At 48.8% G+C, this 22,038-nt stretch overlaps 1 protein-coding gene across 1 annotated transcript in view; it reads right to left on the reverse strand.

The window, feature by feature from the left end:
• Window positions 1-9,035: 9,035 nt before the first annotated feature.
• The window catches only part of GRB2 (growth factor receptor bound protein 2), a 59,933-nt gene continuing 46,930 nt past the window's right edge, over window positions 9,036-22,038 (reverse strand). Inside the window, exons 3-6 of the mRNA XM_084747824.1 lie at window positions 18,539-18,636; window positions 12,790-12,912; window positions 10,306-10,474; window positions 9,036-9,570 (exon numbers count right to left, since the gene is read on the reverse strand). Coding sequence (XP_084603950.1) covers window positions 9,385-9,570; window positions 10,306-10,474; window positions 12,790-12,912; window positions 18,539-18,636 — 576 coding nt within the window. The 3' untranslated portion in view covers window positions 9,036-9,384. The remainder of the gene's footprint in view (window positions 9,571-10,305; window positions 10,475-12,789; window positions 12,913-18,538; window positions 18,637-22,038) is intronic.

Below are 22,038 nucleotides of genomic sequence, written 5' to 3' on the forward strand. Positions count from 1 at the left end.
TGGGGGGGGGGGGAGAAAAAACAAACCAAAAATAAACAACAACAAAAAAAAGCCCCTCAAGTTGGGTGTAGTGGAGCATGCCTTTAATCCCAGCACTTGGGAGGAAGAGGCAGGTGGATGGCTGTGAGTTCGAGGCCAGCCTGGTCTACAAAATGAGTCCAGGACAGCCGAGGCTACACAAAGTAACCCTGTCTCGAAAACCAACCAACTAAACAAACAAACAGGGCACCTCAGTTTGTAATGGTAAGGTGGCTCAGTGGGGGCCTGCCACCAAGCCCAACAGCAGGAGTTCAATCCCTGGGACCCACAAGGTGGGAAGAGAGAACTGGCTCCTGTCATCTGACTTAGCTGGTGGCTTGTGGCGTACAATGGTGACGTACCATCCACTCACATAAGTGAAGGCTATGGATCCTCTTTTAAGATAACTATCTCTTCTAGAGAAAAATATATTTTGTCTGAGTTTTTAAAAAAATTTTTTTTGAGACAGAGTTTCTTTGTGTAACAGTCCTGGCTGTCCTGGACCCACTTTTGTAGACCAGGCTGGCCTTGAACTCACAGCGATCCGCCTGTCTCTGCCTCCCAAGTGCTGGGATTAAAGGCGTGCGCCACCACGTCTGGCTCTTGTCCGAGATTTTTGATGGGATTTAAACAGCTTCCTCAGAGGACTGTGGAGCTCACCTGACATGTCATTCAGGCTGCATTTGTACTGGAGAGCAGCTGACTGCAGGATGTCAAAGGGGAACCGGCAAAGCTGGGTGTGCTAGTGCAAACCTGCAACCTCAGCCTTTGGGAGGTGAAGACAAGAGGCTCAGGAGTTCAGAGCTTGCTTGGGCGACCTGTGAATCCCTGTCCCAAACAACAGAGGAGAAAAGAAAGCCGGACAAATCAGATCAGACACGCATGGAGGGGGAAGTGGGGGCAGGGCGGTGTGTGTGTGTGTGTGTGTGTGTGTGTGTGTGTGTGTGTGTGTGTGTGTGTGGCGCTCATCAGAAACACGCAAGCCTTCCAGTAGAGTGATTCTGAGATGGTTCCTAAGGCCGTGACCCTGGCTAGGGCTGGGCGAAGCTTCCAGATGGGAGACCCAGCTTCAGGAAGTTGTCCACGTTTCTGAAGGCAGTTTATAAATTTCACAATATCCAAACAAAACCACTGAGAGGATCTTTTATTTATTTATTTACTTCTGGAACAAGGCAAAGAAGTTTATATTGAAAGCATGCGCACTCTGAGCCAGGGAAATTCTGAGAAGGAAGAGGATTCCCATCCAAATTTGCAGCAAAGCCTCAAAAATTAAAGCTACCGGGGCTGGAGAGATGGCTCAGAGTTAAGAGCACTGTCTGTTCTTCCAAAGGTCCTGAGTTCAATTCCCAGCAACCACATGGTGGCTCACAACCATCTATAATGCAATCTGGTGCCCTCTTCTGGTATGCGGGCAGAATATTGTATAAATAATAAATAAATGTTAAAAAGAAAGAAAGAAAGAAAGAAATGAACTAGGGGTGACAGCATCAGGGGCTTAGGCATAAGCTGACCACAAGGTGACTTACTGCAGCAAAGATGAGCCACATTCTGCCAGTGACATCACAAAATTTAACCTGTGTGACCTTGTAAAGCCACACTCAGTCCTTTTATCAACCGAAGTTCCTTCCCCTGAACCTTAGGAACATCACATATTCCAGGTTGCAGACCCAGAACTGAAGCCTTGGGCATGGCCGAGGCTGGGGCCTGATGCTTTCCTCCTGCCCCTGACTGCAGATGGAGATAGCCAGCTGCCGATGCAGGGCAGAGGGCTCTGGGAGCAAGGGGATAGAGGACACAGGTCAAGCAGGGCTTTGAAGTTGACAGTGACACACAGCTGGGCGGGGGTTGGAGACGGGAGGGGAGCAACCGTTCTGTGGAGTCTCTTGGGGCGGAGCTCTCAGTTATGTATGGATCTGGAGATGAGCAGCAGGAGGGGCCTGAGGGTCGGCGAGGAAGGACAGAGCCAGAGGAGGCAGGATCTGGGAGAGAGAGAGAGAGAGAGAGAGAGAGAGAGAGAGAGAGAGAGAGAGAGAGAGAGGAGGCAGCCAAGCCTAGGCTCAGAAGGACTTGGCAGTGGGAGGGGGAGGGAGAATTGTTCCAGGTGCTGACTGAAAGCCAAGACGGAGTCATTTCATGGCACGTAAGCGCCGTTGACAAGACGCCTGTACACAGCGCCAACGGGTGGCCGTTGCCATCCCACTTGATTTGTTCTACCTTCCTGAGAAAAGACCTCACCCTGCAACCTAGGCTGGCCTCCATATTACTATGTAACTTGGGCTGCCTTCAGATGAGCAGCAATCCTCCTGCCTCACCTTCCTGGATTGTAGGCATAAGCTACCAATCTGATATCCTTTGATTTTGACTTTATTTATTTATTTATTTATTTATTTATTTATTTTTTGAGACAGGCTTTCTCTGTGTAGCCTTGCCTGTCCTGGACTCACTTTGTAGACCAGGCGGGGCTCGAACTCACAGCGATCCGCCTGCCTCTGCCTCCCGAGTGCTAGGATTAAAGGCGTGCGCCACCACTGCCTGGCTGACTGTTTTATTTTGAAACCTATGGCCTTAAACATTAAACATACTGGCTAAATGCACTACCACTAAGTTACCATCCTCAGCCGCCTCCTTCTCCTTCTCCTTCTCCTTCTCCTTCTCCTTCTCCTTCTCCTTCTTCTTCTTCTTCTTCTCCTTCTCCTTCTTCTTCTTCTTCTTCTACTTCTTCATTTTTCCAGACAGGGTTGCTCTGTGTAATAGCCCTGGCTGTCTGGAACTCTCTTTGTAGACCAGGCTGGCCTCGAACTTACGGAGATCTCCCTGCCTGTGCCTCCCCAGTGCTAGGATTAAAGGAGTGTGCCACCACGCTTGGCTTCAGCTACTCCCCCTACTTTTTTTCTCTTGTTTGAGATAGGATCTCAGGTGTCCTAGGCTGGCCTCAGACTCCTTATGCAGCTGATGTTGGACTTGACGCTGTGTGTACATCTGTGCACCATTTGTGTGCCTAGTGCTCTCAGAGGCCAGAGAGTGCACTGGATCACTGGAACTGGGCTTACAAGTGGTTGTGAGCCACCATGTGCTGGGATTCTAACCTGGGTCCTTGCAAGAGCAGTCAGTGCTCCTCACTGCTGAGCCATGCCCAGCTATGACACCTGGTTTAACATCTAATGTTTGTGAAGGGACCTCTCAGGTTTCTATTTTATTTTATTTTCTTCTCAGGTTTCTTACTGTGGCCCCTGGACAAGGTAGCTGCTGTCACAAAAAAAAAAGACACCTACATAGATGATGCAGTACCTCAGAGGTGGCAGCCTTCTTCTGCTGGTTCTCCTGAGTTCAGTCATAAGCAAAAGAAACAAGAGTAGAGTCACCCCCCTAAACATGCCCCCCCAGTCCCCACTCCCTCCCCCACCCCAGCATCCCAGGACATTGTCACTCAGATCCCAAGAAGGACACCCAGAAGAGACAGCTGGGCCAGGAGACAGGCAGGCTCCACTCCCTCCCTCCTTCTAAGCTAAGGCCACCATTGGCCTCTTGTGGGCTTCCCTGACTCTGTTCTGTGAACCAGGCATTCTAGAACTCAGCTTCCACTTTGATGCCCTTTTCAGGACAGAAGGAAGCCTCCAGTAGACACCGAGGGAGCTGGGCTCAGAGCCCACTGTCTCAGCCTGTCTACATTGCAGAGGGCTGCAGAGGACACTTCTGAGCTGGCCCAAGGCACGCCGCCATTTCACCTGTATACCACCACCAACCCTGCTCCGCCTGCCCTGTGGGTCTGTTGTCTATTTTGTGCAGGGCTTCGCCCATACTACGCATGTGCCCCACCTATTAATAACCGTCCCAGTAACTATACCAAGAGATCACGCTGATGGTACCAGCCCCTCTTCCCCAACCACCCATCCCTACCCCATTTGCATGTTGTCCCCCACTTCCTCTCTGAATTCACCCAGCCCATGGCTCACACCGAAGTGAGTCTGGGCAGAAGAACACCTCCCTAAGCAGTTCGGTAGAAGACCGCAATGTGGTAATTTCCAGTCTCAGGATGACTCAGTGATGTCTGCAGGGCAGGAGTGGAGGAGGCAGCTGATCTGTGGGGCGTGGACGAGGCTCTCCTCACTCTTGTTCCTCATGGAGGAAGCCCCCTGGTTCGAGAGCAGAAGAGGCCATGTGTCCTATGGAGGATGCTCTCACCAGGTCCTGAAGATGCCTCAAGGAGATGGGAAAAGGCTGACCCCCGGGTCAGGTCCTCATACCTCGGGCAGCACAGGCAAGGGACGAGGAGGCAGACAGGTCAAAGTGCTGACTCAACTGACGACTGTGCTTTCTAACCCCCAAGCCAAGACTGCTTACTAGGCTGTGTCGTGAAAACCCCAAACTGTATTTACAGCTGCGCCAGAGTCAAGTCGGGACCTCCTGCCTCAGTGGTCTCCATTTGATCAGGGCATGGTGTATGCCTTATAAGCCAGCTTGTTAAGTTGTGCTTTTGAGACCTGGTCTCATCAAGTAGTCCAGGTTGGCCTGAAAGGTTCCATCCTCTTCATTACTGGGATCACTGGCCAAGTGCCTTCTCTTGTGGTTCCTCCAGCCTTTACTTACTTATAGCCAAGGTCTCTCTGTGTGGCTCTGGCTGGCCCGAAAGTAGATATAGGGAGCTTGCTGGATTTAAACTTAAAAAAAAAAAAATGGCCCCCCACACTTTTGCCTCCAGAGTGCTGTGCTTCAAGGTGTGTGCCACCATGCTTGGCAATTGTATACTCTTTTTTTTTAATGTTTTGCATGTGTGGGCACAAGTGCCACGGCCGTGGTGTAAGTATAGAAGTCAGAGGCAGCTTGTGACAGTCAGTTCCTCTGTTCCAGTAATGTGGTGTTTATTGTTAATTTTGAGTTGGTAAGTGGGCTGGCCAACAACAGGACTAAGTAACACAGGCACAGGGCATTGTACTTTTCCATCTTAACCATCAGAACAACCCTAAGTACATTTTCTTTGGGAACATAGAGTGACCTGCAATGCAAGCTGATCCTCCTGCCTCTGCCTGGGGAGTGCTGGGTGACAAGGTGTGAGCTGCCATTCCCTGCTGTCCTTAGGACTGTGATGGTCCTAAGGCTTGGACCCAGGGCCCTGATAGTGCATACCTGTAGTTCTGGCACTTGGGAGTAGGAGGCAGGAAAACCAGGGGGAGCTCAAGGCCAGCCTGGGCTGGAATTCATGACCTAGTATCTCATGTGCCTCTTTCCCTATTTAAGACAAAACCCAAAAGACTGCTGGGTGAGGTGGCAAATTTCTGTAATCCCAGCACCCAAGGAGGCAGAAGCAGGTGAATCTCTTATGGGTTGGAGGCCAGCCTGGTCTACAAAGCCAGTCAAGGACAGGCAAGGCTGTTACACAGAGAAATGCTGTCTTGAAACAAACAAACAAACAAAAAGCTGTTCATGGTAGGGGGCTCCCCACCCCAAGACAAGGTTTCTATATGTAGCCTTGGCTGCCCTGGACTTTGTAGACCAGGCTGGCCTTGAACTGCCTCTACCTCCCTGAGTGCTGAGATTATAGGCTTTTAAAAAAGATTTATTAGCGCCGGGCGTGGTGGCGCACGCCTTTAATCCCAGCACTCGGGAGGCAGAGGCAGGCGGATCGCTGTGAGTTCGAGGCCAGCCTGGTCTACAAAGCGAGTCCAGGACAGTCAAGGCTACACAGAGAAACCCTGTCTCGAAAAACCAAAAAAAAAAAAAAAAAAAAAAAGATTTATTAAGCAGGGCAGTGGTGGCACACGCTGTTAATCCCAGCACTAGGAAGGCAGAGGCAGTGCTACCCAGAGAAACCCTGTCTCAAAAAACAAAAAACCAAAACCAAAACCAACAAAAAAAGATTTATTATGTATACAGTACCTTGCCTGCATTACACCTACAAGCCAGAAGAGGGCATCAGATCACATTATAGATGGTTGTGAGGCACCATGTGGTTGCTGGAAATTAAACTCAGAACCTCTAGAAGAGCAGTCAGTGCTCTTAACCTCTGAGCCATCTCTCCAGCCCCAGTTGGGAGATCTTAAGTGAGCAGGTCATAGTGGTCCGTGGGTATAATGCCAGCATTTGGGACAGGGAAGCAATACAAGCCAAGCCTCCGGTACAACTATACAGCCATCTTATACTATATGACATCTTACCTCCAAGACAAAAATCAAGGCGTCGGGGAGAGAGATGGCTCAGTAGTGGGTAAGAGTGCAGGCTGCTCCTCCAGAGGATCCAGGTTCAGTTCCCAGGACCCACATGGCAGTTTACAATCTCTTTTTTTTTTTTAAACTCCAGTTTTAGGTCTGGACTTCTAGGGCACCATACTCAAATGGTACAAGATATATATTCAAACACCCATTCACATAAAAAAAAAAATTAAAAAACTGAAACAAAGAAACAATAAAACCCAAACAAAAGCCAGCATCTGGAGGGAGAATGACTCCTGAGTTCGAGGCCAGCCAGGGTTACATAGCAAGACCCTGTTGCAAAAAAAAAAAAAAAAAAAAAAAAAAAAAAAAAAAAAAAAAAATTTATTTGGCCCTGAAGGTAACCTAGCCTATATGGAGGGCCAGGGGCCAGCGGCAAGAGGAAGACAGCTGGCTGGTGCTGTACGATGGGACAGAAGCATGTAGCTGCCCACCACAGCCCTCAGGATCTCATTTCACACCTCACTCCTGGTGCATGAGTCTTGGGACCAGGAGCTATAGGCTCAGCAGGGCCACTATGATGGGCCAGGTTGACTAAGGGTATTCTCAAGGCCTGACACAGGCAAGCTCTATTCCAGGGAGCACTGACCACACAAACACGCAGACCTGATTCCCAGGAGTTTGATCCATGGGAGAGGCAGGGACACACGCATCAGGAAATCTGTGACTCACCATGATCACTTGAAAGCAGGTTATACCATTCCTCCTGATGCTAAACTCCCAAGGTGCTGGGGGAAGGGCAAGGTGTTGGGGCCCAGCTCAGCGAAACTGCTTGCTTAGCAAGTGCAAGGCTTTGAGTTCCCAGCACTGGGGAAAAAAATGACACTGCCCCCCCCACCCCCCGCCATGTCCCAAAAACAAAACCAGGAAGGGGTCAAAGTGAGCAAGGACATACATGGAGTTCAGTGTCAGTCTCTGCCTTTCACTCTGGTGGCCCCACCTTGGGAAATTCTGCTTAGCTTCAAGGCAGCTGGTCTGCAGGGACTTGGAGGCAGCTGGGCAGGACAGACGCAGATCCCTCTTGCAAGGCAGGGAGGGCTGTTTGCTCTGTGCAGTTTCTCTCGTTCAAGCTTTACCCTTGGCGTATGTGTTGTAGCCAGTGCCGTGTGGTTCTCTACTAGCCTCGCTTTCCCAGCAGCAGTCACAGCCAGTGTCTCAGCGACTCCCTGAGAGATGGGTCTTTCCACACTCAGCTCAAAGGGGGCTGAGACTTACAGGTCCAGCTCTGGGTCCCCCAAAGTTGATCTAAACCAACTTCTGGCCGATGACCTACATCACTCGTCCTAGGATCAGAGGGGTTGGATGTGGCAGCCTGAATTACCACGCTCCACGCCTTTCATTCCAGCATGGGAGGCAGAGGTAGGTGGATCTGAGTTCCGGGCCAGCCAGGGCAGCATAGTGAGAGACCGTGTCTACTAAAAAAGACATCATCAAGGAGAAATAAAGATACACAGTGAAGAATTCATTGTATGTTTATTCACAGTTAATCACTACCTACCAAATTGCTATTTGCAGAAGTTAAAGGAGTAAGTACATAGGTCTTTTTATTTAAACACTGATCTTTAAATATATACACACAAAACTTAGTTCAGCAAGGCTTCATGATATACACCAATTCCAGAACAAAACAATCAAATGGCCCAGGTGTAATTCCAGAGATTACTGTTATTGTCAGCAGGGAGAGAAGCAGAGCCAGCAGGGTGGGAATGCGCTCCACAGAAGGCTGCCTCCTGGGCTGCAGGGGTGCTCCACGCTAAGTCCATCTCAGAACCAGAGTCCAGGGGAGACCCCACGCCCAAGGATGCCACCAACTCCAAGGGAGAGACGGGGAGCAGCCTTGTTTCTGTGGAGGAAGGAGGCTGCGTGGAGAGATGGTGGACAGGCACGTGACTGGAGGACTGGGCGCACAGGAGACAGATAAAAAAAGCTTTGCATTGGTCTTGGTCTTTCCCGCCTGGCAAGGCTTCATGGGATGGGGACAGCAGAACCGCTGCCAACACAACCCAGTGTGCACAGAGATGTAACCAACCCCACAGCCCTGCTGTTCGCATCCTAGGCAGGCTGGAAAATACACAATTGAGAACAAGGACCTAAAAATTTAAGAGCAAGAAAAACAAAAAGCCAACATCCTCAACTCCCATCCGAGTGCAGCCTGGGACAGGGGGAAGGCGGTTTGGGCAACGCCTGCTCCTCCAACTTTTCTGTATGTTTGATACTTACTTGCTCCAGGCATAGAAGGGCAGGCCACAAGTGAGACCTGAGGCCAGGCATTCTGAGGCCTGGTAAGTGTGAGCTGCAACAAAGTGTCTCAGCTCACAAAGCTGAGCCCGTCCCAGATGGGGAATACCAACACCTCTGCTTCTAGCGGCTCCTTCCTCGATCCTGTTTCCCCTGCCCTGAGAGGAAAGTATTTACACAGGACAGGAGACTTATCAGCTGAAAGCTCTGGACTGTCTTTAACTTACTTAAAAAAAAAAAAAAAAGAAAGTAAAAACACCACTCATAAAACACCCTTGAAATAAGAAAAAAGGCACTATGAAAACAACATCTTGACAACACCCGAAGGGAACAGTATAGAGAGGCGCAGGCCTGCAGTCTGACTCTCAGGAGACCACAGGTGGGCGGCGGGCCTCCTTCCCCTAAGTCCAACTGCGATGGAATGCTCCCAGCTGCAGGTGGATGCCCTTGGGTATCTCTGGTAGAAGCCCAACCAAGGGCCACAGATGCCCTGGGCACCCCTGTGTGAAGACTACGGCTCTTTTAGTCCATCCATCTCCACAAACATTTTGCATAGAGAAAATACCAGCCCACTTGGTTTCTTTTCTTTTATTGGCATCAGCTGGGGCTATATGTGGCCTTAAATGTCATGCACGGAAGGACAGGAAAGAAAGGATGAGAAAAAGGACACGGGAGGGGAACAGGAGCAGCGGCGAGATTCTGTAATAAAAATCATAATTCAATTCAATAGGTTAAGTTTTGGCATTATGAAATCAAACGCCCCTTCCCACCCCCCAAAGTTGCAACCTAAGTGAGAGGGTCCCAGTGGGACCCAGCCAGGTGTTCTGCATTCCCTCACAGGCTGTGACAGGCAGCATGTGGGTGTAACTCTTGTGTGTGGTCTCAACTTTTTTCACTTTCTTTAAATAATCTCTTTTGCTTCTTAGACGTTCCGGTTCACTGGGGTGACGTAATTGCGGGGAAACATGCCGGTCTGCCCATGGCAGGCCCCCTTCCACCAGTTGGGATCTGAGTTATCCATGACGTGGATGAAGTCTCCTCTGCGAAAGCCCAGCTCACCATCCTCCTGGGGGTCAAAGTCAAAGAGCGCCTGGACATACGTTGGCTGCTGCAAGAGAGAAGCAGGGAAATGGTGTTCCTGATGCTGCCAGCTCCTTGTAAGCTTTGGGGGTGTGAGCACATGCAGACCCACCACTTCCCACAGCAGCAGTCACCTCCTCCCTCCACTCTGAAACGTTTCTAAGTCCTCCTAGGTAGGTTTAGAGTACTCCTTTATTAATGTTCAAAACCCACAGGGGGTATATACATCTATGTTGCCAAGGATGGCCAATAGGCCATTATCAGCTAGTGGGGAGCAGCTGTGTGTGCTAGAGTTCTGTTAAACAGGTTTGAAAATGTCTGTTCCAGTCACTTAGGCCAAAGAGCTTCCATAAAACGAACAGTCCCCACTGGGCATGGTGACACACGCCTTTAATCCCAGCACTCGGGAGGCAGAGGCAGGTGGACTGATGTGAGTTCGAGGCCAGCCTGGTCTACAAAGCAAGTTCTGGACAGCCAAGGCTACACAGAGAGACTCTGTCTTGAAAAACCAAAAACCAAACAAACAAAAGTCCAAAAAACAAACGAAGAGTCTCAACCAGAACTCCTGCTGGTGAGGAACAGGAGTGAGTACAGACAGCACCCCTCGCAGGCTGCTGGGGACACAGCCATCTGACTGCGGCGCACAGACAGGTCTGCTTTGCAAACACGCACAAGGGCTGTGCCATGCCAGGCCATGCCAGGACCTGTGTTTTGGAGGAGCCCCTCTCATCTGCTGGAAGTGAGCCAAAGCTCTCTGGCTTACCTGTGGCACCTGTTCAATATCCCGCAGGAATATCTGCTGGTTCCTGGACACGGATGTTGATCTGTGGTAATCTACCAGCTCATTCAAAGAGTTAAACTTCACCACCCACAGGAAGTACTTCCCAGCTCCATCCCGGAGCACCTTGAAGTGCTGTACGTCATTTCCAAACCTGAGGATGGGGAGAAGAGGCATGAAGCAGCCACCAGGCTCTGCAGGGCTGTCCCAAACCCGAAGGTGTCAAGGGAGTCCACTCATCTGGCATGGCTTTTCAGAGTTAGGGGACACAGTAGCCGCACACCACCCTGAGTCTCCAGCTGGAGGGAGTGGGGAGCATCTCCAGAGCCTCCCCTAGAGCTCTCCTGACTACTGGCCACCAGTCCCTCACAGAGGGAAGCCTACCCACTAGTCTAACTCTTAAGAGCCTGTGGATCTACTCATACGGCTTTACCTGCCTTAAAGGCTGAAAAGGTGCTGTGACACTCAACATTAGCTCAGGTTGGCTTTGAGTTCACTAACTGGCTAAGCTGGTCTACAACTCACGATGATTTTCCCAGCACCCCCCATTGGTGGGATTAATGCTTTCCACTGAGGAATTTTCATACTGTTTTTATTTTTCTGGGTAACGAGACTTAAGTATCAAGAAACAAACATTCCACCGTTAGACAACGCACAAGACTGACAAATGTGATCAGGACAGAACACTGCTTCTTGTCTACTGCCAACCCTTCAAATTCAGTCTTAAGGCCTAGAGGAGGTAAAGGTGCCCTAAGGGCAGTCCAGCAGATGGCAGTCCTGAGCTTCTAGCTGGGGAGCCCAGCACCCAGGGCCAGTCTGAAACCAGATACAAACCCCAGACACACTGTTTCCCCATAGACACATATAATCTGATAAAGCTTAATTTTCATGGAAACAATTACAACAATATGCCATCATGAAAGTTATTTAAAATCCAGGAGTTATTTCTGGAATTTCTGGCTGGCCTCTGGCAACTGAAATGGAGGAAAGCGAGACCACAGTGGCCAGATGACTTCATTGTTTTCAGTGAGAAGCGAAGGCTTTGAGAGGACTAGGCTGGCTCCTACAGCCTAAGGGTCCTTCCGTGATGCACATGGATTCAGAGCGCAGGGTCACTTGTCACCAGACTCCAAAGACCTTGAAACTAGTGCGCTATTTCAGAGGCTGGTGCTGTTAAGCCCTCACGTTTTCCCCGTATGTGTGTACTCGTTCATGGGGTGTGAACGCACATGTGGGCATGTATGTGGGAACCTCCTGCCAATGGTGGCCTCTCTCCCATCTTATTCTGAAGTAGGCCTCACTGACCCTGGAGCTCACTGGTTAGTCAGGGTTAGCTGGCCACAGAGCTCCAGGCATCAGCCTCTCTCCCTCCTTCCTTCTCTCTCCCCTGCCACCAGTTTTGACGCTGTGGATCCTAACTCAGGTCCTCATGTGTGCACATCCCGCCATATAGCTCATCCCTAAAGTGATAACACATTAACTTCTTTAATTTTAAAATTACACGTCTCTATATACGCACACGTGTGCATGTGTGTGGTGGGCATGGACACGGAGTCAGAAGACAACTTGTAGAACTCACCACTGAGCCATGGCTCTAGCCGGGGTCTGATATAGCCCAGGCTGGCTTTGAACTCACTGTGTAGCCAAGGATAACCTAGAACTTACAACCTCCGAGTGCTGGGATTACACTTAGTTGTAGGCAGTGCTTGTGCTAGGAACAGAACCCAAGGCCTCAGGGGCGCTAAGCGAGCACTCTCCCTCCTGCCCTGGATCTCTATCCTCTACAAGATTTCCTTTGCTGGAAGGGAATAGCTCAGCCTTCCTGGTGTCTTTAGCAGGAGCGCGTACAGAGATGACAGTGTCTAACCTACAGGCTAGTCTGCAGAAGACACTCTGCTCAGGGCCTGGCCACTACCCACTGATTAACTATTTGTCTCCGCCACTTGGAGCAGTGTAGGCCAAGGACAGCAGACAACACACAGCTACTGAGAAGCATAAAAGTGGTAATTCTGCAAACCCAGCCTAGGATGCTGTTAGACCCTTACACACATTCAATAAAAAACTTCAGCATGGTGGCGCATGCCTTTAATCCCAGCATTTGGGAGGCAGAGGCAGGTGGATTGCTGTGAGTTCGAGGCCAGCTAAGTGAGTCCAGGACAGCCAAGGCTACACAGAGAAACCTTGTCTCTCGAAAAACCCAAAAAACAAATAACCCCTCCCCTTGAAAGAAAGAAAGAAAGAAAGAAAGAAAGAAAGAAAGAAAAGAAAAGAAAACTGGCCCTGAGTGCTATTCCTGAATGTTCAGGCCACTGGGAAGCTAAAATTCAGATCTGCTACAACTAGGCTTTAGAGCAAAACGCTAGGATTTCCATGAAAAGAATCTGTTAACACTTTCTCCATAGCTTTACGATCAATCAATCCAGTCAATGGCAGCAGATTCTGTGGACAATTCCAGCAGGAAATACTTACTTGACAGACAAGGAGAAGTCCCCAGGAGCACTCTCACTCTCTCGAATTAGGAAGGCTCCATCATGCCGCTGTTTACTAAGCATTTCTTCTGCCTTGGCTCTGGGGATTTTGCCAAAAAACCACCTAAGGAAGGAAGGCAAGCCAGTCAACATCTGCTTCCCCACAAAGAAACGGATGTACGAGTAAAAACGAGAGCACTCCTTGCTGGAGGAAGAGGGCAGAGCTTAACCACTGTCTCTTACCTAAGGCTCCCTGGGCCAACTCTGTCTGGCTCAGGGCCTTCCTGAGAGATCATGCTTTCAAAAAGCTCCACCCACTCTACTTTCTAATCAAGGCTTAAGGAAGCAAGGCAGGCCACTCTTCAAGTCTACAAGGAGGCCATGCCAAACTTGCAGTCACAGAAAGCAGGGTTCTGAAGTCAAAGCCTCCTGTCCCTCACTCACGCACCAGGAGGCACCTAGGAAAGCCCTGCTGCCCAGGATGAAGGGCAGAGGGGGAGACAGGCCTTTCCAAGTCATTTCTTAAAAGGAGTGTAGGGGAGGGGTGGGGGGCCTAGAAGCTGGAGGCTGCCCTCAAACTCCTTATGTAGGTGAAACTAGCCTTGAACCTCTGATTCTCCTGCCTAACTTCCCAGTGCAGGGATTACATGCATGCACCACCAAATCCAGGTCTGTTAATTTCTTTTGTGCAAGTGGTGAGCCTACTTGAGTTTCCCAGACTGGTTCAAACTTGCTACACAGCAGATGAGCCTGACCTTCCTGTATGGAGTGCTTGGCCACAGGATTGTGCCAGTGTGACTAGTTTTATGTGATGCTGGGTGCTGACCTCAGGCCTCATGCATGCTCAATAAGACCCTGGTAAGTAACAGAATCCTTCTTCCTCTTTCTTTCTTTCCCTGTGACAAGGTTTCTCTGTATAGCCCTGGCTGTCCTAGACTCATTTTGTAAACTCACAGAGATCCACCTGCCTCTGCCTCTTGAGTGCTGAGATTAAAGGGTGCACACCCTGAGTTTGAGGCCAGCCTGGTCTACAAAGCAAGTTGAGGACAGCCAAGGCTACAAAGAGAAACCTTGTCTTGGGAAAACAAACAAACAAACAAACAAACAACAACAAAAACCAAAACAAACCCCTCACAAAATTTTGCATGCCTTAAAGAGGCCAAAATTATCCCCTAGAACAGGAGTTAAAGATGGTTGTACGCTGTTATGTGGGTGCTGGCAACCAAAGTCCTCTGGAAGAACAGCCAGTGCTCGTAACTAACTGCTGAGCTGTCTCTGACTTGAAATAAAAATGTAAACTGTGATTATGAAAGTTGGGTTTATAAAGCTGGGTGTGGTGGCACATCCCAAGGCTACACAGAGAAACTTTTTTTCCCCCCGAGATAGGGTTTCTCTGTGTAGCCTTGGCTGTCCTAGACTCGCTTTGTGGTCCAGGCTGGCCTCAAACTCACAGTGATCTGCCTGCCTCTGCCTCCCGAGTGCTGGGATTAAAGGCGTGCACCACCACGCCCGGCAGAGAAACTTTTTTTTGTTTTTTGTTCTGCCTGCCTCTGCCTCTTGAGTGCTGGGATTACAGGTGTGAGCCACCCCGCCTGGCAGGCATGCGAATGTGATAGAGACATATACATAGGCAAAACACCCATACATATAAAATTACAAGATTATTTATTATTGCCACCTAAGGCTAACTTTTATAATCTTTGTTTTTGTTTTTTGTTCTCAGTGTTGCCCTGGCTGTCCTAGGCTCACTTTGTAGACTAGGCTGGCCTTGAACTCAGAGATCCGCCTGCCTCTGCCTCTCGAGTGCTGGGATTAAAGGCGTCTGCTACCATGCCTGACCTTATAATCATATTTTAACGGTCTTTTGTGGCTTCCAGGGATCAAATTCAGGTCATGTTGTTTATGTGACAAGTGAGACGTTTTGCTGGGCCTACAGTTGTCTTTTGAGCTGTTTTGAGGCAGGGCCTCATATGCTAGCCTGTGCTGTCCTGAAAGTCTGTGGCCTAAGGTGGCTGGCTTTGAATTCTCTCACTCCTACTTAGCTCTCCAAAAGGTGGAATTTTAAGTGTGAGGCCACCAAGGTGAATGTTTATTTTGAGACAGGGTTTCATGTCTGGTCCACAATGGCCTCCCAAGTACTGAAAATTACAGGCATGTGCCACAGGTAAGGCTCATGGCTGTCTTATACAAAACCACACTGCAAGGTATTTTAAAAACATTCTGCCAGATTAAAACTAAAATTCAGACTGGGCATGGTGGTGCATGCCTTTAATCCTAGCACTCAGGAGGCAGAGGCAGGCAGGTCGCTATGAGTTCCAGGCCAGCCTGGTCTATAAAGCAAGACTAGGACAGCCAAGGCTACAGAGAGAAACCCTGTCTCGGGAAAACACAAAAAACTAAAATTCAGGCAGAAGGCATGAAGCTGTAGGAGGGGTACCCCCAGAAACTGCTCAAATGAATCTGGACGGAGCCAGTTCTAAATTTCCTGCCTTTCTCACTTTGCAAGCTCTGATGCCAGGCTATGGGGACTCACCCTTCTGCTTCTACAGATGCTCAGGAGTGGTGCCTGCAGTGCCCTGGAAGCAGGCCACACAAGGGAAATTCCTACTACCAGACAAAATCACCTCAGAAGAGACCAGAAGCTCCAAGGATATAGGATACAGTCCGCCTTCCATGGTCTCTGGTACTTTAAGGGCTCACTGTATTTATGGTACACCTATATCTGGCCACGGCGAGAGGCTGACGCCCTCACCTCCACCTCAGGAGGCAGGGGTAAATGTTCTCAACAGCCACTCTCTCCCTTTCTGGACCCTAAGCTATTGCCACCTAGCACATACTTTTTTAAAAAAATTAATTCTTTGAGAATATCAAATAATAGAGCAGGGCATGGTGGCGCATACCTTTAATCCCAGCATTTAGGAGGCAGAGGCAGGCAGATTGCTGTGAGTTCAAGACCAGCCTGGTCTACAGAAAGAGCTCCAGGAAAGCTAGGGCTGTTACATAGACAAACTGTCTTGAGGTGGGAAAAATGCCTTTTTTCTTTCTTTGTTTTTTTGAGACAGGGTTTCTCAGTGTGGCCTTGGCTATCCTAGATTCACTTTGTAGAACAGGCTGGCCTTGAACTCAAGACAGCCATCCACCAGCCTCTGCCTCCCTCCCAAGTGCTGGCATTAAAGGACTGGATAGAATTTTTTTGTTTGTTTATTTGTTTGTTTTTCAAGACAGGGTTTCTGTGTGTAGCTTTGGCTGTCTGGACTTGCTTTGTAGACCAGGCTGGCTTCGAACTCACAGCGACCTGCCTGCTTCTGCCTCCCGAGTGCTGGGATTAAAGGCATGTGCCGATACGCATGCCTCTAATCCCAGCACAGAAAATTTTTTAAAAGGATTTATTTATTATATATTCAGTGCTGTGCCTACATGTACACCTGCATGCCAGAAGAGGGAATCAGATCACATTATAAATGGTTATGAGTCACCATGTGGTTGCTGGGAATTGAACACAGGACCTGTGGAAGAGCAGTCAGTGCTCTTAACCTCTGGGCTATCTCTCCAGCACTTCTAATTTGAATTTTTACAAAATAAATCCATCAAGGAAAAAAAAAGTGTTCTGATGGGCAGGAAGGAAGGAAGAGAGGAAGGGAGGGAGGAAAGGAAGGAGGGAGGGAAAGAAAAAAAAGAAAGGAAAGAAAGAAAAAGAAAATGAGGGAGGCAGAGGCCAGTCTGGTCTACAAAGTGAGTCCAGGACAGCCAAGGCTATACAGAGAAACCCTGTCTGGAAAAACCAAAAAGAAAGAGGAGGAAGTAGAAAAAAGCCATTTCACAGATCAAAAATTCCCTGTACACCTGCTCCTGGTTCCTCAAGTGCACACAGCCTTGGTGTGCACACAGCAGGAGGACAGCACTCAGCACCTAGTCATGGATGGTCCTCCACAGCCTATGCACAAACCCCATGGGCTTCTTTAAAAGTATTAGTTTGCAGTGCTAGAGGGAGGCGCCAGGCGGCGTGCACACTGGGCTAGTCCTCCACCACTGAGCTAACTCCCAGCCTGACAGACAGGACTCTTAATGGTGATATTTATGTATCGCTGCATGCCTACAGACAAATGTTCGCTAATCTTTAAAAAGACTGGACTGGTCTGTACTACCCTCAAAAATAGCAAGCAAGGGAGCCAAGGGGAGGAGAGACGTATTTTCCAGTGTATTATTTATAGCACGCCATAGGCCCCGCCCACACACACTTATTACTATGAAGAGTGCATGGAGACCTTCTGGGCACACACAGCTCCTGCTGCAGCGCTGTGGTGGCAGCCACTGTGGTGAGTCTTCATGTGGACCCAAAAGCGTCATTGGTAACTGGCCCTCTTCTTCTCCAAAGAGAGGGCGTAGGGGAAGGCTAGCCTCTGGTACACCATGATATGGCACCACACTAAGCAACAGGTATTCTCAACCACTTGGCAGTCCCAGCGCGGGAACAGCCACAAGCACTCAGCAGCAGCAGCCTTCACAACAGTGAGACCTGGAGAAAGGCTCCTGAGTGGTTTCTTGTGCAGAGTTGAGAGTGGAGGGGCACTGACTGTCCTTCAGCCAGCTTGCACCTTGACACTTACTTCCTAGTTAGTTGTTTACCTAGGGTGTACTGAGGGCCTTGCGAGTACTGTTTAGGTGCTCCAGCCCTGAGCTAACACCCTCAGGCCCTTTAATGTCCAGGCTGAACTCCCAATAGTTCTGCACCAACCTCAAGAGATGGGATTACCACTTAAAGAAACATGTTCTTTCTGAGACAGGGTTTCTCTGTGTAGCCTTGGCTGTCCTGGACTCCCTTTGTAGACCAGGCTGGCCTCGGAACTCACAGTGATCCGCCTCTGCCTCCCAAATGCTGGGATTAAAGGTGTGCACTACCACACCTGGTTCATACACACTTTCCTTTCCTTTCTTCTTGAAGATAGGGTCTCAGAAGATAGCGACCTTGCTACTGTAGACCAAGCTGGTCCGCCTTGCTGATCTTCCTGCCTCTGCCTCCCAAATGCTGGGACTCCAGGTGTGTGCTGCCATGTGCAGCATAGACACTACTAAGCATGGATGAAGGGAACACAAGTGCAGAGATGATTTGTCTTATATGGGTGAGACATGGCTGGTGATCTGATCCAAGGCATCCTCCCCAATGCTCTGTGCTTCTCCAGTATACAACTACTCTGTGAAAAGTCCACACAACTTCTTGAAGGGGTTAAAAAAAGACTAAAAAAACTAAGAATGCAAAGCAGGCTTCTTAACACCACAGGAGTCTGTAAGAAACTCATGCATAAAATAGTTTCAGAACTTCTTCAGGTTTACCCCATTTGAGCCTGCCGTTCAGGAACTTGGGCCAGCTGCACACTGGCCCCCACTCTTAGGCTACAGAGATCTCAGGCAACATGGACAGAGGTCCAGGAATAAATATAATGTGCATATAGCACTTAAATGTTTAGTGTTTTGGTTCTTCATTAAGACTTTAAGCACTTGAGCCGGGAGTAGTGGCACACGCCTTTAATCCCAGCACTAGGGAGGCAGAGGCAGGCGGATTGCTGTGAGTTCAAGGCCAGCCTAGACTATAAAGCAAGTCTAGAACAGTCGAGGCTACACAGAGAAACCCTGTATCAAAAAAACCAAAACATATTGAAACCCTGTCCTTCCCACTCCCCAGTCCCAAAATCCAAACTGAAAATAGTACTTCAGACAAGCGAGTGAGCCCCCTGCTGAGGAGCCAGACTTACGGGTGTGGTTTCATCTCTATGTAGTTCTTGGGAATGAAGCCATCCTTGCCATTGAGTTCTGCCTTATACCAGTTCTGATCACATTCTTCATTCAAAACCTGAAAAATAATAAGACAAGGGAAGACATCAACAATTTTCCCTCTATTACAAGTGCAGCCGCAGCCATGTCTTCTGGGTTCGTGGAGGCCTATTTGGGTATCAGAATTCTTTTAACTTCAACAGTCAGCATTACATATTAAACTGAAAGTTAGAGAAAAAGACTCTGGCAATGAAAGGTCAGGCTTCTTTCTCAACACCTAAATTAAACCCTCAGCAGGAAGGCAGAAGGAATGGCGGTGTATTAGGTCAGTGCTTTGTTTTGGTTTTTTTTTTTGAGACAGGATTTCTCTGTGTAGCCTTGGCTGTCTTGGACTCCCTTTGTAGACCAGCTTTGAATTCAGAGATCCACTTGCCTCTGCCTCCTGAGGGCTGTGATTACAGGTGTGCGCCACCATCTCCAGGAGACTGAGATGCTGGTGGTATCAGACAGCACAGGGAGCCTGAGCTGCGTCAGGTTTCCAGCAGGTTTTCTGCAGGTCCCCACCAAGCAGCTCCAAGTGCTGCTGTTCTTAGATGCAGCTGGGGGTGGGGTGGGGTGTTGGAGAGGAAACTACTCTAATGACCAGGCAAGCAACTCCTACAACCCTGTGTCCAGGCTAGGCACACCTGGAGGCAGACTGACCAGCATAATTCAGGCTCAAGACTCAGCAAATCCTAGACTTTCAAGGATTTGAAAGAGGGCAGAGGGCATAAAGCTAGTATCTCTTTTAGACTGGAACTTCACGGCTGGGGCGTGACCTTGAATTTCTGATTCTGCTGCCTCCACCTCCCAAGTGCTATGATTACAAGCATGTATGTGGATGGTTTGGGTTGGTTTTTGAGATTGGGTCTCACCTTATAGACTCGGCTGCCTAGACCTCCTAATCCTCAACCTCCCAAATACCAGGATTACAAGTATGTACTGCCATGCTTGGTTTAAGGCTGGTATTAAGAAAATGAAGCAGGGAGGTGGGGCACACACCTTGAATCCCAGCACCCAGGAGGCAGAGGCAGGCAGGTCTCTGAGACGGAAAGCCTGGTCTACAGAGTGAGTTCTAGGACAGTCAGAGCTACACAGAGAAACCCTGTCTCAGAAAAAAAAGGAAGGAAGGGAGGGGGGGGGAAAGGGAGGGAGAAAGGAAAGATAAATGTGCGGTAGCTTCAACTTCTAATTCCAGAAGTGGAGCACAGTCAGTTTGCTGAAGTTTTGAGGTCTCAAAAGAACAAATGGTGGAAGAGAAAATATAGGTGTGAGTTCAACTCCAAAATGGGGAGCAAAGGAAATGCTGACTAAGACAGTGCTGGGGAGTACGTATACAATGAAGGTCTAAACGGAAGTTGGCAAGATTTTTTTTTACAAGTGACTTTGAGACGTTAAACATCAGTCAAGTCAGAAGCCAGAATAATTTAACCTGGCTGATATTTGCATGTTGGCATTTCAAAGTGACATAAAACATCAAAGAGGCAACAATCTGTTAGCTGCAACAGAGACCATGTACATCTCAACAAAGGCGTCAAGTTGAGGAGCTGCATCATGTGGCTGCCTATCTGCCAAGCTGGCCAGCTTCTAGCCACAGGCGGCAGTCACTGGCTTTAAGTGTGTGGGCCAGGTGTTGTGACACATGCATTTAATCCCAGCACTCAGGAGGTTAGAGGCAGGTGGATGGATCTCTATGAGTTTGAGGCCAGCCTGGTTTATACAGAGTTGCAGGCCAGCCAGAGCTACATAATGAGACCCTGTCCCCCAAAAGAAAACAAAAGCTAACATGGCCAATTTTGCAAAAGCTAATATATTAGCAGTAAGCACTGAGCCTTACACAACCACAGTGCAACACTGACAAATTTCTATCTCGTTTTGTTTTTATTCGATAGAGGTTTACAGCTCAGGCTGGTCCTAAGGGCAATCCTCTTATGTCAGCTTCCTGTAGACTGGAATTAGAAGCATACCAGACTTAAAACTTATTGTTAATTTTTTTCCCTTTAAACATTTAAACTCATCTACCGGGTGTTGTAGCGCACGCCTTTAATCCCAGCACTCTGGAGGCAGAGGCAGGCAGGTCTCTGTGAGTTCCAGGCCACCTTGGTCTACACAGCAAGTTTGGGACAGTCAGGACTACAAGAGAAACCTTGTCTGGAAAAACCAACCAACCAACCAACCAACAAAACAAAAACCCTTTTATGTGCTGGCAAGATGGCTCTAGGAGTAAGAGTGACTGCCATGCAAGCTTGATTAGCTGGAGCTCCAGAATTAGTTGGGTTAGAACAAGAGAACCAAATGCTTTAATTCCAGCACTATTGAGAGGCAGAGGCAGGCAGAGTTCTGTCAATTCAAGGCCAGCTTGGTCTACATAGTGAGTTCCAGGACAACAGAGAGACCCAGTCTCAAAACTAACACAAACAAGAAAAACATCCACATTGGGCAGCTCACACATTACCTGAAGCCCTCCTGGCCTCCAAGGGCATTTGCACGTGTGTGAACATTCACACACACCCAGGCACATACATAAAATATCTTTGAAAATTCATTCACATTTCACTAAAGCTTGTGCTGATATGCGTCATTTCTTAAAAGAAGTTTGTTTATTACATACAGAGTGCTCTGCCTGCTTGTACACCCGCAGGCCAGAAGAGGGCATCTGATCACATTACAGATGGTTGTGAGCCAGCATGTGGTTGCTGGGAATTGAACTCAGGACCTCTAGAAGAGCCTCAGTGCTCTTAACCGCTGAGCCATCTCTCCAGCCCGACATGCATCATTTAAAAGTCTTCATAGCCAGGCATGGTGGTGCACGCCTTTAATCCCAGCACTCGGGAAGCAGAGGCAGATCGCTGAGTTCAAGGCCAGCCTGGTCTACAAAGTGAGTCCTGGACAGCCAAGGCTACACAGAGAAGAAACTCTGCCTCGAAAAACAAAACAGAACAAACAACAACAACAACAACAACAACAAAGCCTTCATTAGCAAATACTGACCTATGCAGTGGCCAGCAGAGGCATTCTGCTGCTCAAGACAGACACGCAACACTGGACACTGACCCACAATGCCCATCTATGAAGCAGAGTTCTCAGCAGCCCCCTAAGGAGAGGTGCCACTTCCTTTCTTTTCCTCCTTTTTTAAGTTGCTTAAGGCCAGTACTGCTATCAACCAAAAATATGGGCTTCAAGAAAAAAGTGGCCACACACATATCTTGTGAAAGACAACCTTCTAGTAATGACAGTAAGCTTAGGCAAGAACTGCTGGGATGTACCCACAACTCTGGAGTTCATGGAAAGCAGATGAACCAGGCTGACAAGGCATTGACTGTGACCTATTTGTGCATCATAAAAGGCTAAGGGACTCATTTAGCAAAGGCCAGTTGCCATGTAAAAAACAGACATCCAGCTGGGTGTGGTGGCGCACGCCTTTAATCCTAGCACTCGGGAG

Source organism: Acomys minous (genome assembly GCF_964271855.1).
Source record: "Acomys minous genome assembly, chromosome: 12".
Taxonomy (NCBI): domain Eukaryota; kingdom Metazoa; phylum Chordata; class Mammalia; order Rodentia; family Muridae; genus Acomys; species Acomys minous.